Source organism: Somniosus microcephalus, chromosome 23 (assembly GCF_052327205.1).
Source record: "Somniosus microcephalus isolate GS21.2 chromosome 23, FLI_Smic_1.0, whole genome shotgun sequence".
Classification (NCBI taxonomy): domain Eukaryota; kingdom Metazoa; phylum Chordata; class Chondrichthyes; order Squaliformes; family Somniosidae; genus Somniosus; species Somniosus microcephalus.
The window spans coordinates 65,614,425-65,631,290 of NC_141009.1; the positions used below are offsets into that span (position 1 = coordinate 65,614,425).

The 16,866-nt window shown below is 49.4% G+C and overlaps 1 protein-coding gene across 1 annotated transcript; it reads right to left on the bottom strand.

Annotated features, from left to right (window-relative positions):
* Nucleotides 1-2,206: 2,206 nt before the first annotated feature.
* On the bottom strand, nucleotides 2,207-12,512 carry LOC147101926 (uncharacterized). The gene is made up of 2 exons (XM_085965951.1): nucleotides 12,390-12,512; nucleotides 2,207-6,218 (listed from the first exon to the last, which is right to left on the bottom strand). The coding sequence occupies exon 2, from the start codon at nucleotides 6,167-6,169 to the stop codon at nucleotides 4,985-4,987; it is 1,185 nt and encodes a 394-aa protein (XP_085822077.1). The 5' UTR covers nucleotides 6,170-6,218; nucleotides 12,390-12,512; the 3' UTR covers nucleotides 2,207-4,984.
* Nucleotides 12,513-16,866: the final 4,354 nt, after the last annotated feature.

Sequence of the window (16,866 nt, forward strand, 5' to 3'; positions counted from 1 at the left end):
TTGGCTGTCCATCTCCTGGCTGCAGAGCTCTGGAGCAGTTGCCCTTGGAGAGGAGCTCCCTTAGTGTGTTAGGGACTTGTCTTGTTTCTTTACTCTACAGGTGCTGCTGGAGAGGAGAGAGAGAGAGAGAGTGAGAGCGAACATGCTCCTCATGGTCACGGATCCCATCGACCTGCGGAGGATGCGAGAATGCCAGCAGATTTACTCGGACGCATCCTCCGCCAACTGGGAGAAAAGTTCTGGACTCCTGGTGGGCCAGTGGTGGGTGGACTCCCTGCGGAGGAGTTCAGGCCCTTCGCCTGGACCACCACGCACCTCCTATACTTGGGATTCTACCTCAGCCCTGCCGAGGATGCCTGGCCGGCGAACTGGCAAGAGTTGGAGGCCAAAGTCACCGCTCGCCTCGGACGCTGGACAGGACTGCTCCGAGTGTTGTCCTACAGGGGTCGAGCGCTGGTCATAAACCAGCTGGTGGCCGCCATGTTGTGGTACCGGTTGGTCACTTTGATCCCACCCCCTGCGTTTGTCGCCAAGATGCAGAAGAAGTTCATCGACTTCTTCTGGGCCAAAGGGAAACACTGGGTCTCTGCCGCGGTTCTGAGTCTACCGCTTAGGGAGGGCGGTCAGGCGCTGGTGTGCCAATGCACCCGGGCAGCAACTTTCCATTTTCAGACCCTGCAGAGATACCTGTACGTGGAGAATCCTCCTCGATGGTGTGCGCTGGCGACGTATTTCTTCCGCCAGCTGCACGGCCTCAACTACGACGCGCAGCTCCCGTTTGTGAAATTGGGCCGTACGCATGCCTCCCTGCGGGAGCTGCCTGTCATCTACCACGAACTGCTATGGGTTTGGAACGACGTCGCTTCCAGGCAGAGCTCTCCTCCGTCAGGAGTGGTGGCTGTCCTTTGGGAGTCGCTGCTCAGGAATCCGTACCTCCGCGACCGCGGGTTCGGGTGGCTGACGGAGCACGGGGCTGTGCCTGGCAAGGTAACTAGAGTCGGGGACCTGCTCGATGGCGGAGGAGCGGGCTGGATGGTGCCTGTGGAGCTGGTGCGGCGCCTGTCTTGGGCCAACGTCCGGCTCGCAGTCAAAGCCATCGTGACGCTGAAAGCGGCACTGGGCCCCAACTCCACTAGGTGTATCGAGGAGGCTCAGTCACGTGGGGCGATCCCATCCGAACTGACCCCTGTTCGGACGGAAATCCTCATCAGCGCGCAGCCCCGAAACCCCTCTCGGGAACAGGCACCTCACAACTTGAGCCTTCTCGGGGAAATACCCTCCCTGCCTTTTCATTCCGCATGGAGGCGTTTCCTGTACGGGCTGCTCCTGCACACTCTCCACTTTGCCATCTTCGTCTGCCATCCGGACACGCCTTGGCGTGGCGTCTTTGCGACCGGCGGAGGCGGAGGTTCCCAATGGAGGGCTCTCTATGCGGGAGTCCTCCCTTGTTCCATCGGGGACTTGGCCTGGAGGGTGTTGCATGGAGCAGTCCCGTGCAATATGATTTTAAACAGGTTCACGGACTCCCAGGCCGCCTGCATTTTCTGCGGCCTGGAGGAGTCCGTTTTTCACATTTATACAGAGTGTGAGAGGTTGCAGCCCCTCTTTCATTACTTGAAGTGGCTGCTCCTCGATTTTTGGTTGCACTTCAGTCCCACGCTCTTGATCTATGGTCACCCGGTGCGGAGGGGAGCGGGCAGGTAGGAGGACCTCCTCGTAGGACTGCTCCTGGGTCTGGTAAAAAAAGCCATTAATTGGTCCAGGCAGCGGGTGGTCGAGGGGGTCGTCCAGCCAGATTGCCTGCCTCTATTCTGCGGCCATGTTCGCGCCCGGGTGGCCCTGGAGATGGAGCACGCGGTGTCCGCTGGCACGCTTGAGTATTTCCGCGACCGGTGGGCGCTGCGGGGACTGCAGTGCATCATCAATCCGGACAATATAATTTTAATTTGGTTTGTTTAAGTTCCATTTGAAGTTTGTTTAATTTACAGATAAATTGTTTTTGGTCCAATCAAAAGAGTACACTGGCTGCCATGTGACCGGGGTTACATTGACTGCCATGTGATTGGGGTTACATTGACTGCCATGTGACTCTGGATTTGTTGTGTCATGTGTTACCTACAGTGCCTCACCCTCAGTGTGTGAGTGAAGAGATGACTGCGGCAATGTAGACAATGGAGTTTAGTAATTAATCCATAGACAGGAGAAGTGTGTTATCTGACTGAGTTTATTCAGCACATTGCAGTGTACAGTCAGGACAAGCTTTGTTTCAACAATTCAAATCACACACTTTAAGCAAAAGCCAGTAATTATAATAATTAGACTCAAAGAGTGCAAGATATCAGAGTGGAATCAGTGAGTGTTCCTGTTACAGAGGGACCTTCAACATTACACACTGAGTGACAGAGATCAGATTATTACAGGTCTATTGATCAGAAATGAAAGCTCCATCATTGTATTAGTGAGTTATTGCAATACATGCTCATTGCTTACACAACCATGAGACACTGTATTGTATAATGTTCAGTTTTATCTGCAGTTAGGACAATCTCCTTTGTCCATTTTAATATCTTTATATCTTCCCTCAGCCACTCCACTCGTCATAAATTTCAGCAGGTTTGGAAAGTCTTTGAGATTGATGGGGTTAAAACACGTCAACTGGAGCAGTGCAAACGTGACCTGATCCAATTACTGTATCTAGTTATCTGGCAGAACACCATCCCGGAGAAGGAATCATCCAGGTTTAGAACAAACCCTGCAGCTCCAGACTAACCCAGACCGTGCTCCGAGCTTTATAAATCACCCGCAGACACGTTCTCCATCAGACTGTCCCACTGTGGGGTCAGACTAACCCAGACCGTGCTCCGAGCTTTATAACTCACCCGCAGACACGTTCTCCATCAAACTGTCCCACTGTGTGTCAGACCATCCCAGACTGTGCTCCGAGCTTTATAAACCACCCACAGACACATTCTCCATCAGACTGTCCCACTGTGGGGTCAGACTAACCCAGACTGTGCTCCGAGCTTTATAAACCACCCACAGATGTTATCCATCATCTATCTGTATCTCTTACTGTCTTTCTTAGAGTTTTTTGAGGTTGTAACTAGCAGGGTAGATAATGGAGAACCAGTGGATGTAGTATATTTGGATTTCAGAAGGCTTCCCAAAAGATGCCACACAGGAGGTTGTTACACAAGATTAGTGCTCAGGAAATTAGGGGTAATGGAGAGAGGATTGGTTAATGGACAGAAAACAGAATATGAATAAATGGGCCATTTGCGGGATGGCAGGCTGTAACTAATGGAGTGCCGCAAGGATCAGTGCTTGGGCCTCGGCTATTTACAATCTACATCAATGACTTTGATGAGGGGATCAAGTATAAAATATCCACGTTTGCTGACAATAAAAAATAGATGGGACAGTGAGCTGTGAGGAGGACACAAAGAGGCTGCAAAGGGATCTAGACCGGTTAAGTGATTGGGCAAGAAGGTAGCAGAGGGAGTATAATGTGGGGAAGTGTGAAATTATCCACTTTGGTAGGAAGAATGGAAGAGCAGAATATTTTTTAAAGGTGAGAGACTAGTAAATGGTGGTATTCAGAGGGACCTGGGTGACCTTGTACACAAATCACAGGAAGTCAGCCTGCAGGTACAGCAAGAAATTAGGAAGGCAAATGGCATGTTAGCTTTTATTGTCAGTGGGTTGCAGTATAAGAGTTAGGAAGTCTTGCTGCAATTATACAGGGCCCTGGTGAGACCACACCTGGAGTACTGGGCACAGTTTTGGTCTCCTTACCTAAGGAAGGATTTACTTGCCACAGAGGAGGTGCAACCAAGGTTCACTGGATTGATTCCTGGGATGAGAGGGATGATGTATAAGGGGAGATTGGGCCTATACTCTCTGGAGTTTAGAAGAATGAGAGGTGATCTCATTTAAACATATAAAATTCTTACAGGGCTTGAGAGGGTGGATGCTGAGAGGCTGTTTCCCCCGCTGGAGAGTCTAGAACGAGGGGCCTAGTCTCAGGATAAGGGGTGGGCCATTTTAAACCTGAGATGAGGAGGAATTCCTTCATTGAGTTGTGAATTTTTGGAATTCTCTGCCCCAGAGGGCTGTGGGGACTCAGTCATTGAGTATATTCAAGACTGAGATCGATGGAGTTCAGGGCACGAAGAGAATCAAGGGATGTGGGGATTGGGCGGGAAGGTGGAGTTGAGGTGAATGATCAGCCATGATCTTATTGAATAGCGGAGCAGGCTCGAGGGGCCGTATGACCTACTCCTGCTCCTATTTCGCATCTTATATTTTTATTTCAGTCCAATATTTAACAGGGAGGGAAGGTGCTGGGAAGGGATTGTGGATGAAATGTAAGATAGTGTGGGGCTTTCTAGTGGAGCTTTGTCATTTAGCAGTGATGGGCTCTCTGAGCTCTGTCTGTTGTCTATATTCTCTACACTGGCTGATGGTTCCACTAAATGAGAACCGGGACTGGTTCATGACAAACGGACCCAACTGAAGGCCCAATCCCCGAGTGTGTGAGCAGCACATCTGTCACTGAGAATCATTGCCCAATCTGTCCCCTTGCTCCCTGCTGAATGAGGCGGCTCACGTGGGGCGGCCTGCAGTAGGCTCCGTGTGCCCATTCATTCCGTGTGATCCCTGACAGGTCTCCTTGCTCTGTACCTCAGCTCGGGCTGTTCACACACTGGACCCAGCTGGCCCAACACACTGGAGCCGCCTGCCGCCCCTCACAGTTCCAGACCATGGCTTCTGGAGGGAGAGACTGAGCTGGTTTCTGATTGGATTTCATTGGCTGCTCCGTTTTCAGTACAGGTGGGTTCAGTATCAGAATCAGGTTAATTTGTATTAATTCATTAGAAGTAGAACAGATGGTGTATTGTATCCAAAAATCAAAAGCACACATTCCCCCGCGAACAGCAGCATGGACTCGAGGGAAGAGGGACTGGGAAGACCAGCAGGAGGGTCATGTAGAGTGGACACACAGGGTGACTCCACTATAGTTTTCCCAGAAATGGCAACTGCTGGGTAAGTTCCAGAATCCCCACAGCCCCTTTAAGCGTCTCACCGTGTGTACAACATGGCCAGAGGGGAGGTTATGGTACACGTGTTTAGCAACTTCCCTTGCATCACGCCAGCCATCCTTTCCATCCATTAACTGCCGAATGAGCCCTTCATTAATTGGGGCTGGATCAATGGCATAGGAGACAACAGCATTAACACCATTGTGTCGGAAAAAGCTAAACCAATGATAACCAATTACACAGTGATTGTCGAACCCACCGACAGGATCATAGACCCGCACAGACCATTTAACCCAGTCATATTTCTCCTTTAAAAAGTCTCCTATGTAAGATACACATTCCTGGTTATCTCTCCCACCCTTTTCACTTATCATTCTTTTAACATCTATTTCTGCCTGCTCTGCAAACTCCTTTATGCACCGATCTATCATGGATGTCATTTTACTCTCAACATTGGCCATTTTCTCATTCCATTCTCTCGTTAACGCCTCTACATCAGTCCCGGTGATGGCAGCGTGACCCATCAGGGCGATCAGGCCAATACAGAAGAGCTCCTTCAGACAGCAGCAGAGACCTTCCATGAGGCGCCGATTCTTGTGGTCATAATCCATGGCGGTTTCCAGGATGGGTTTACCAAAGATGGCAGAATATCCCATCACAGCACCAAAGAGAGTGTGAAGATTCTGGTCACCTTTAGTCACGTCGAAGTGAGTCAGGAACTCTTCTTTCTCCTTCTCCCGGAACTCTGGCGCTGCATTGAGGATCTCCATGTACTTCCTGAACTGGTTTTTCAGGTTCTCTTCAATGTTGAAATATTGAATTTTAGTCGTGCTATTCGCTATCTCGGTAATCACATCCTTAATCTGATCTGAAATGATATCTAGCTGGTTCCTGACTATCTGGAACTGCTCCTTCATATATGTCATCTCCTCACTGTCCACATTGCCTAAAGCAAGTTTAAGAATTGCTGCGGCCACTCCAATAACAGCACCCACTGCTCCAGCTGCAGCACCCACTGTTCCTAAACCGCTAACTGCTGACAAGGCAGCTTGCACAGCAGCCGCGGCCTCGACAAGCTCGGCGGTGCATTGTGCCAGTTCCAAAGCATCTTCAGCAGTGTCAGCCATATTGGGGATCCCAGCACCGTGTGTGGTTGATTGATTCCTTCAGTAGTCCCTGAAAAGAAAGCAACAACATTTGATTTATGAATCTACATGTTATTAGGGGGAGTTCTGTGCTCACAGCCCACATCCATGTGTTTCTAGGGAAGTTGGTAAGATGACCCAGCGAGTGTAGTCGGGGATTTTGTACTTGGTGTCTCTCCACAGTGAATACATTCCGGCTCTTGTCTCCCTTCCTTATAGCAGAGATGTGCATCGGAGCTTTTAGTATCGAGCACTTTTCCTTTATACGGCGCATGGCAAAGTCAGCCGTTTAACAGACAGGTTCCTGTTTGAGATCCGCTGACTCGCCACAGACCCAGACTAAACCTTGTGACTAACCCAAGGCTGTACAGATGTCTTGATAGCAAAATACTGCAGATGCTGGAAATCCAAAATAACAACAGAAAATGCTGGAAAAAACCAGCAGGCCAGGCAACATCCGTGGAGAGAAAATAGAGTCAATGTTTCGAGTCAAACCCTTTGTCGAGACTGGAGAGGCACAGGAAATGAAATAGATTAAAAGGCCAGGCTGGGTGAGAGCAAAAGAGAAGTGAAGAGACATTAAGAGGTATTCAAAACGAGACAAGATGGTGATAGGACTAGTGGAGACAAAAGATGGCTCCAGATTAGGTGTGGAATGTGCTGGCAGAATGGGAGACAGCTGCCATGTGGGAGAGAGAAAAAAAGGAAAGGTGGGGTGGGGGGGAGGGCCAAGACAAAGGTGTGGATAAAAAATAAGCAAAAATGTAATGGGGGGGCTGAGGTTATGATCTGAAATTGCTGAACTCGATATTGAGTCCGGAAGGCTGTAAAGTGCCTAATTGGAAGATGAGGTGCTGTTCCTCGAGTTTAAGTTGAGCTTCTGTGGAACAACGCAAGAGCCTGAGTACAGTGAGGTTTGAGTGGGAATGGAGCGGTGAATTAAAATGACAGGCGACTGGAAGCTCGGGGTCATCCTTACGGACTGAACGGAGGTGTTCCGCAAAGCGATCACCCAATCTGCGTTTGGTCTCCCCAATGTAGAGGAGACCACATCGTGAGCAGCGAATACAGTATACTAAATTGCAAGAAGTACAAGTAAATCGCTGTTTCACCTGGAAGGGGTGTTTGTGGCCCTGGACAGTGGGAAGGGGAGAGGTGTAAGGGCATGTGTTGCATCTCCTGTGCTTGCACGGGAAGGTGTCAGGGGAAGGGATGCTGGGGGTGATAGAGGAGTGGACTAGGGTTTCTCAGAGGGAGCAGTCCCTACAGAATGTTGGGAGGGGAGGGGAGGGGAAGATGCATTTGGTGGTGGGATCACGTTGGAAGTGGTGGAAATGGCGGTGGATGATCCGTTGAATGTGGAGGCTGGTGGGGTGAAAGGTGAGGAAAGGAGGGGCATGGGTGAGGGCAGAAGTGCGGGAGATAGAATGGACACAGTCGAGGGCCGTGTCAACACGGTGGAGGGGAATCCTCGGTTGTGGAAAAAGGAAGACATGTCGGAAGCACTGGTGTGGAACGTGGCATCATCGGAGCAGATGCGGCGGAGACTTCTCCGTCTCCATCTCTGGGGATTGGTTATTGACCAACATTCCCTACAAGCCCACTGACTCCCACACTGGACTACACTTCCTCCCACCCCGCTTCCTGTAAGGACTCTATTTCATTCTCCCAGATTCTCCATCTCCGCCGCATCTGTACAGATGTCTTTATCTGTCACCCTCAGCCCTGGCCAACTAGCCTGAATCTCGTCACCCTCTGGTGTTCATCTAATTTGTCAAATGTTTATTTGGGAGGAGGCCGCGGCCCTGGGCGAGACCGGAGCGTAACAGAGCGAGAGAGGCAGCAACCCTGGGCGAGACCAGAGCAGAACAGAGCGAGAGAGGCAGCAGCCCTGGGCGAGACCAGAGCAGAACAGAGCGAGAGAGGCAGCGGCCCTGGGCGAGACCAGAGTAGAACAGAGCGACAGAGGCAGCGGCCCTGGGCGAGACCAGAGTGGAACAGAGTGAGAGAGGCAGCGGCCCTGGGTGAGACCAGAGCGCAACAGAGCGAGAGAGGCAGCGGGCCTGGGCGAGACCAGAGCAGAACTGAGCGAGAGAGGCCGCGGCCCTGGGCGAGACCAGTGCGGAACAGAGCGAGAGAGGCAGCGGCCCTGGGCGAGACCAGAGTGGAACAGAGCGAGAGAGGCAGCAGCCCTGGGTGAGACCAGAGCGGAACAGAGTGAGAGAGGCAGCAGCCCTGGGTGAGACCAGAGCGTAGCAGAGCGAGAGAGGCAGCAGCCCTGGGTGAGACCAGAGCAGAGCGAGAGAGCAAGCGGCCCTGGGCGAGACCAGAGTGGAACAGAGCGAGAGAGGCAGCGGCCCTGGGCGAGACCAGAGCAAGAGAGGCAGCAACTCAACAGAGGCAGAATCCGAAAGAGTGACGTCAGTAGAAAAAGTGACGTCAGCACAAGGGAAGGAGGTGATTGGCGAGTAGCTGCTGAGTGTGTTTTGTTAATTTTTAAGTTTATTTCTGCTATGTTAGTTCTCAGTCTATTAAATAGAGGCATGGCAGGGCACCTCCGTCCCATGGAGTGCACATCCTGTGCCATGTGGGATGACCTGGATGCTTCGCGTAGCCTGGGCAACCACATGCAGGAAGTGTCGCCAGCTGCAGGAAAGAGTGGAAGAGCAATAGTGATAGGGGATTCAATAGGGGAGCAGACAGGCATTTCTGCAGCTGTAGACATGACTCCAGGATGATCTGTTGTCTCCCTGGTGCCAGGGTCAAGGATGTCACTGAACGGCTGCAGGACACTATTGAGGGGCCAGTGGTTGTTGTCCATATCGGTGCCAATGACATAGGCAGAAATAGGGATGAGCTCCTGCAGGCAGAGTTTAAGGAGCTAGGAGAGAGATTAAAGAGCAGGACCTCAAAGGTAGTAATCTCCGGATTACTCCCGGTGCCACGTGCTAGTGAGTACAGGAATAGAAGGATAGAACAGATGAATGCGTGGCTGGGGAGATGGTGCAGGAGGGAGGTTCTTTACATTCCTGAGGCATTGGGATAATTTCTGGGGAAGGTGGGACCTGTGCAAGCCAGACAGGTTAAATTTCAACAGAGTTGGTATCAATATTCTCGTGGGAGGTTTGTTCGTGCTGTTGGGGAGGATTTAAATTAGCTTGGCAGAGGGATAGGCACCAGCATATTGGAGTAGAAAAGAAGAATAAGGTGCATAAAAGAGTGAGTGTGTTGGATAGTACTAGGGAAGATAGTACTAGAGGCGGAGGAAGTACCAGATTAGTTAGGTACAGACTAAGAAAAACTACAAAAAATTAAATAATGGGTTTAGAATGCATGTACGTAAACAAACAGTTTGGTGACTAAGGTTGGTGAGCTACAAGCACAATTAGCCATGTGGCAATATGATGTTGTGGCAATAACAGAAACGTGCCTTAAAAACGGTGAGGACTGGGCACTTAATATTCAAGGGTACAAGGTGTTCAGAAAAGATAGGGAAGGAAAAAAGGGAGGTGGGGTGGCAGTGCTGATTAAGGAAGACATTGTAGTGTTGGAAACGGAGGATGTTCTTGCAGGGACAATGACAGAATCCATTTGGTTAGAGTTGAGGAGCAAAAAGGGTATGATCACGCTATTGGGGGTATTCTATTGGCCTCCAAATAGTGAGAGGGAGGTAGAGGAGAAAATCTGCTGGAAAATCGCAGCGATATGCAAGATCTATAGAGTGGTGATATTGGGGGACTTTAATTACCCAAATATTGATTGGGATAATGCTAAGGTAAAGGGAAAGGAGGAGGAGGAATTTCTGAAATGTGTTCAGGAGAATTTCCTTGACCAATATGTTCTTGGCCCAACTAGGAAGAAGGCATTGCTGGATCTGGTGTTGGGGAATGAGGTGAGCCAGGTTGACCAAGTGTCTGTGGGAGAACACTTTGGTACGAGTGATCATTGTATCATAAGATTTAGATTAGCAATGGAGAGGAGCAAGGAACAATCTAGAGTGGAACTTTTAAACTGGAATAGGGCTAACTTCAATGGGATGTGAAAGGATCTAGCCAGGGTAAAATGGAACCAAAGACTGATACGGAACAATGGGTGATTTTTTTAGGAGGAGATATTTCAAGTACAGCTTAGGTACATTCCAACAATAGGGAAGGGTAAGGAAACCAAAGCGAGGGCTCCTTGGATGATGAGGGAGATAGAGAAGATGATGAAACAAAAAATGAGGATGTATGATGCATGTCAGGTCAATTCTTCAAGGGAGAACCAGACCAAATACAATAAATTGAGAGTGGATGTGAAGATGAAAATAAGATTGGCAAAGTGAGAATATGAGAGTAGAATGGCGGTTAACATATAAGGGAACCCAAAAATCTTCCACTGGCATGTAAACAGTAAGTGGGTAGTAAGAGGCAGGGTGGGGCCTATTAGGGACAAAGAAGGTGATATATGCTTAGAGGCGCAGGGCAAAGCTAGAATACTCAATGAGTACATTGTATCAGAGTTTACTCCAGAGATGGATGTGGACAAAATATCGTTAGAAGTGGAAAAGGTAGAAGCAATGGAAGGGGTGAAAATTGATAGGCAGGATATACTAGAAAGGCTGGGTATGATTAGAGTGGATAAGTCGCCTGGTCCAGATGGCTTGCATCCCAGGTTGCTAAGGGAATTGGGGGAGGAGATAGCAGAAGGGCTTGCCATAATTTTCCAATCTTCCCTAGATGTGGGGGAGGTACCTGAGGATTGGGAAGTGGCAAATGTGACACCATTGTTCAAGAAAGGGTGTAAGGACAATTCTAGTAACTACAGACCGGTCAGTTTAACATCAGTGATGGGTAAAGTTTTAGAAACAATAATCAAGGAAAAAATTAACGGGCACTTGGAGAGGTTTAAACTAATTAAGGAGAACCAACATGGATTTGTAAAAGGCAGATTGTGTCAACTAATCTAATTGAATTTTTTGATAAAATAACAGAGGATTGATGAAGGGAATGCAATGGATGTTGGCTACATGGATTTTCGGAAGGCATTTGACAATGTACCACATAGAAGGCTGGTTTACAAAATTGAGGCTCATGGAATAGGTGGGTCAGTGGCAGCTTGGATATGGAATTGGCTTAAGGACGCAGCGAATGGTGATGACCTGGAATTCGCTGCCGACGGAAGTGGTGGAAGCGGAGACGCAATGTTTTCAATGGGAGCCTGGATAGGCACTTGGGCAAAATTAACTTGCAGGGCTCCGGGGATAGAGCGGGGGAACGGGACTGACTGGTTTGCTCCACAGAGAGCCGGCACGGACTCTTCTGTGACATAATGGACTCTTTCTGAGCCGTATGACTCGATGCCTCTTCAAGACAACCACTTACAGCTGACTGAGGGTTAACTGCCACTGACAGGCAGCTTCTGTTAACCAGTTTTTAAAGTTCTAAAACAAAAACTTAAACTAAATTTCACTTTTTACAGCTTCTACTTGCCCAATACTTCACAGAATCACAGAAACCCCACAGTGCAAATAGAGGCCATTTCGGCCCATCGAGCCTGCACCGACACATATCCCACCCGATCCCCGTAACCCCCACACCAACACATATCCCACCCTATCCCCGTAACCCCACATATTTAATCCCCCTAACACTAAGGGTCAATTTTCATAGCCAATCATCCTTTCCAGAAATTCCCACTCTATCCAAATTTCCAAACAAAACACTCTGTCTAATCTAACTCTGGGCTCTGCAGCAATGTTTATCTAATACACTAGGCACCTTGCCCAATTTACAAGTGATGACTCAGCTCCCTGCTCCTGGAGATTAGTGCCTAATCAAGACCAGCACTTACAGCTGACCGTTAACTGCCACTGACAGGCAGCTTCTGTTAACCACAGTTTTTAAAGTTTTAGGTTAAAAACAGGATCTTAAACTAACTTTCACTTTTTACAGCTTCTACTGCCCCAATACTGTGAGCCTCGCTGTCCTATTCTCAGGCTTGTATTTTGTTTTGACCCATGAATTACAAGGGAAATAATTAATGAATCACCCAAAAACTCTTAAATTAAACAAGGTCGTTTGTTAAAGGAAAAGAGAAAAGAAAACAAAAACACTTCGAGATTTAAATGGCAATTCAATGCCCTTCTTACTCTACTAATGTGCACAATTAAAGATGCTCTAGCAATACAATGCCCAAATATGTTGTAAGTAAATGTTCATACAATCACCCCGGAGTGGCCAGCTCCTGTTGATTGCAGCTCTCTCCTTCTGACGCTCGGTCGGGATTGTTTCTTATTGACGTACTAATCAGCAGTCTCCGAGCTCAGAGGGAGGGAGAGAGGTATAAAGTCATCGAAGTGTGATGTCACCAGAAAGCAAGTAAGTGATTGGTGAGTTTTTCTCTCTTTTTAAACTTTAACTCTGTAGTTTATAGTTGCTAAGGTCTCTGTGGTGTAGCAGGGACTGTTGGTAAACCATTTAACTGTAGTGTAATTGGTGGGATTGATTTGATTTAACTTAATTTCAATTAATTAAAGGGTAAGTAATGGCAGGAGAGCCCGGCTGCGTGGTATGCTCCTCCTGCGATATGTGAGAACTCAGGGACACTTCCTGTGTACCTGACAACTATATGTGCAGGAAGTGTATCCAGCTGAAGCTACTGACAGACCGCATTGTGGTGCTGGAGCCGCGATTGGATGCATACTGGAGTGTTTGCGATGCTGAGGACATCGTGAATAGCATTTTTAGGGAGTTGGATACACCACAGGTAGAGCTTGGACAGGCAGAAAGGGAAGGGGTGACCAACAGGCAGAGTACTAGGCGCAGGCAGGTAGTGCAGGGGTCCCCTGTGGATATCCCCCTCTCAAACAGATACACCACTTTGAGTAATGTTGGGGGGGATGGGTTATCAGAGGAAGGCAGCAGCAGCCAACTTCCTGGCACCAGGGGTGACTCTGCTGCACAGGACGGGAGGAAAAAGAGGGGTAGAGCTATAGTAATAGGGGATTCTATTGTAAGGGGAATAGATAGGCATTTCTGCGGCCGCAAACGAGACTCCAAGATGGTGTGTTGCCTCCCTGGTGCAAGGGTCAAGGATGTCTCAGAGCGGCTGCAGAACGTTTTGGAAGGGGAGGGTGAACAGCCAGTTGTCATGGTGCATATAGGTACCAACGATATAGGTAAAAAATGGGATGAGGTCCTAAAAGCTGAATATAGGGAGTTAGGAGGTAAATTAAAAGATAGGATCACGAAGGTAGTAATCTCAGGATTACTACCAGTGCCACGTGCTAATCAGTAGAAATAGGATATTTCAGATGAATACATGGCTAGAGGAATGGTGCGAGGGGGAGGGATTGAAATTCCTGGGATATTGGAACCAGTTCTGGGGGAGGTGGGACCAGTTCAAACTGGACGGTTTGCACCTGGGCAGGGCCGGGACCGATGTCCTAGGGTGAATGTTTGCTAGTGCGCTGGGGGAGGGTTTAAACTAAAATGGCAGGGGGACAGAGCAAAGGGAAACAAGGATTAAAGCAAAAGATAGGAAGGAGAAAAACAAAAGTGGCAGTTAGAGAAATCAGGGCCCAGAAATTCAGTTTGGGCCCGCCAGCTGGTTTGCGCCCAAAAGTTAGCGCTGAGCGCGGAGCCAGTTGCGCCCGTCAGATATTCAGCTTTTGCGCCCCAAGTCAGAACCGGGCGCTATTCCAGGCTGTGCCCGCCCCCGCTTGGGGCGCTGAAACTGAATTTCAGCGCTGTCGGCGCCGCTGCGCCACCCGATGCGGTGCGGCAGGCTGCGGTACTGCAGGCCTCCTCCTTCTCTTAAGGTGGAGGTGCCTGCAACGGGGAGATCACCGCTGGATTGTGCCGGCAAATGAGCCCGGCACCACGGAGAAGTGCCGGGCTCGCAGAAAGCAGCTGGCAATGCCGCGGGGGGGGTGGTGGAGGAGGCCGGGGAAGGAGGTGCGGGCAGGCGGCCGCCGAAAAAGCGGCCGGCCGCACCTCCACCTTTATGCGCCCCACTAAGGCTGCAGTAAGGCCCTGGTTTCCGGGTGTAAGTAGCGGCCGCCACGGAGGAGGCGGCGGCAACTGAATATGGGATTCGGGCCGGCATCGGGGCGGAACCGGGGCACTGCGCACACCGATGATGTCATCGGTGCCGGCGCAGCGCTACCGGCTACCGCCGCCATTACCGCAGCGCTGAATATCAGCGCGAACTCCTCTATTGGCGCAAAAGCCCTCTTTGGGCGAAAACTGGGCGCAAAGCCAACCGAATTTCTAGGTCCAAGGGTTTAAATCAAACATGGCCACACTAAATAATAATTCTAATAGTTCTAAGAGCGTTTAAAAAACAAGCCTGAAGACTTTGGGGGAGAAATTCGGTTGGTAGTGTTGTGTCGGTGTATAATAAGACACAGACTGCGGAGAACGGTACTACAGGTGTTTACTCAACGTGGCTCACACTGCAACTGAACTTTACAGATTACTACTCAGTGTTATATACAGGTGTGGTCACTGCCGGTACTGCAGTATACATGAGCTGTAAAACATAGTTCCCCCACTTAAAGGTATATACATTACAATTCCACCCCTTTTAGATTAACAGTACCACTCATTTAACAATTAAATAGCAAACTAATTACAATTAACACTTGTAACATGCAACATTAGCTTAAAATAGTCTATTTATATATTCAGTCTTTGGGGAGGCTTCCTGATCCTTTCTGGATAGCGCCTTTCCCGAGTGTCTTGCTCTTGCTGCGGAGGCGATTCTGGCGCCCTGTCGTCGGATGGTTCATCAGCTTCCGATGCTACTGTTTCTGGGGTAGATGCGACCTGTATGCCGGGTTCATCAACAGGTACGTATGGGCAAGTCATGGGGTTGACTTATTCCTATGACTCTAGGATCTGGTCAGCATGGTGCCTCACGACGCTCTCCCCAACGTCCACTGTGTACATTAGTGGGCCCTGCCGTGTGCATATCGTTCCGGGCTGCCATTTTTCTGTTCAGTAGTCGCGGGCCAAGACTGGTTGCCCTACATTGAAGCTCCTTGTTGGCTTCTCATGGATGTGCTGGAATTGCTTACTCTCAACATCTCTTCGTACGTTTGGTCTGAGCAAATCCAGGCGAGATCTTAACCTTCGGTTAAAGAACATCATGGCTGGGGCCTGGTTGGTGACTGCATGTGTCACATTCCGGTAGGCTAACAGGAAATTGTCCACCTTGTGCTGCAGTGGAATGTTGTCATTGTACATAGCCTTTATTGCCTTCTTAAAGGTTTGTACGAACCTCTCAGCCAATCCATTTGTGGCTGGATGATACGGGGCGGATATGTAATGCCTTACCCCATTCTTTTTCAAGAACCTCCGGAACACTTCGGACACAAACTGTGGTCCGTTGTCGGAGCAAATCTGTTCTGGCAAGCCATTCTTGGCAAAAATGGTCCGTAGGACTGCAATAGTTTTCTCCGTGGTGGTGGAGGACATTTTGATGACCTCAGGCCATTTCGAGTGCGCATCCACGGCTATTAAAAACATTGAGTCCATGAATGGACCAGCAAAATCAATATGCACCCGTTGCCATGGAGATGAGGGCCACTCCCATGGGTGTAGAGGGGCCTGTGGTGGTGCATTTTGGACTTTCTGGCATCCTGAGCAGCTCTTGGTCAGGTCCTCAATTTGTTTATCGATTCCCGGCCACCACACATAAGCCCTGGCTAGGCTTTTCATTTTTACCCCTCCCAGATGACGCTCATGAAGCTCATTGAGCACTCTATCCCTTAACTTGGGTGGAATTACCACTCGGGATCCACACATCAAGGTCCCCCGGCACACTGACAGCTGTTCTCTCCTTGTCGAGAATGCTGGCAACAGTGAGTCACCATGTGCTGGCAGTCCCTTCACCGTCAAATCATATACCCGAGACAGTGTCGGGTCATTTCGGGTTTCCTTTTCGATACAAGCGTTAGTTACCGGTAGGTATTCAACTATAGTCGAATGGAATATTTCGACAGGATCCACTGCTGGTGCTTCCTCCACAGTAGGCAGTGGCAGGCGTGATAGCCCATCAGCATTTCCATGCTGTTTCGTGCCCTTATATTCAATCTCATAGTGGTGCGCCCCTAGAAAAAGTGACCATCTTTGTAGTCGTTGTGCAGTCATCACCGGAACGCCCTTCTTCGGATTAAAAATGGAGACAAGAGGCTGGTGATCAGTCAGCAAGGTGAATTTCTGCCCGTGCAGATAGTGATTGAACTTTTTCACTCCCCAAACTAGGCTGAGGGCCTCCCTGTCAATCTGGGCGTAGTTACGCTCGGCTGAGGTTAGTGATCGTGATGCAAAGGCTATTGGCCTCTCTGAGCCGTCCGAGAATTTGTGCGACAGCACCGCTCCAATGCCGTGGGGCGACGCATCACATGCCAACTGAATTGGTAATGCCTGGTTGTAATGGGCCAATACCTCTTTCGATGTGATTAGTGTTTTGCTCTCCTGGAAAGCTCGTCTACATTCGTCACTCCACTTCCATGGCACCCCAGTTTGCAGTCGGGTGTTCAGTGGGTGTAGTATTAACATACATAAGAACATAAGAAATAGGAGCAGGAGTAGGCCAATCGGCCCCTCGAGCCTGCTCCACCATTCAATAAGATCTTGGCTGATCTGATCCTAACCTCAAATCTTCTATCACTCTGCATCCACCCGAACCCA

Excerpts from the sequence above, each read along its gene's own strand:
- LOC147101926 (XM_085965951.1), bottom strand. The coding sequence starts at position 6,169 with ATGGCTGACACTGCTGAAGATGCTTTGGAACTGGCACAATGCACCGCC.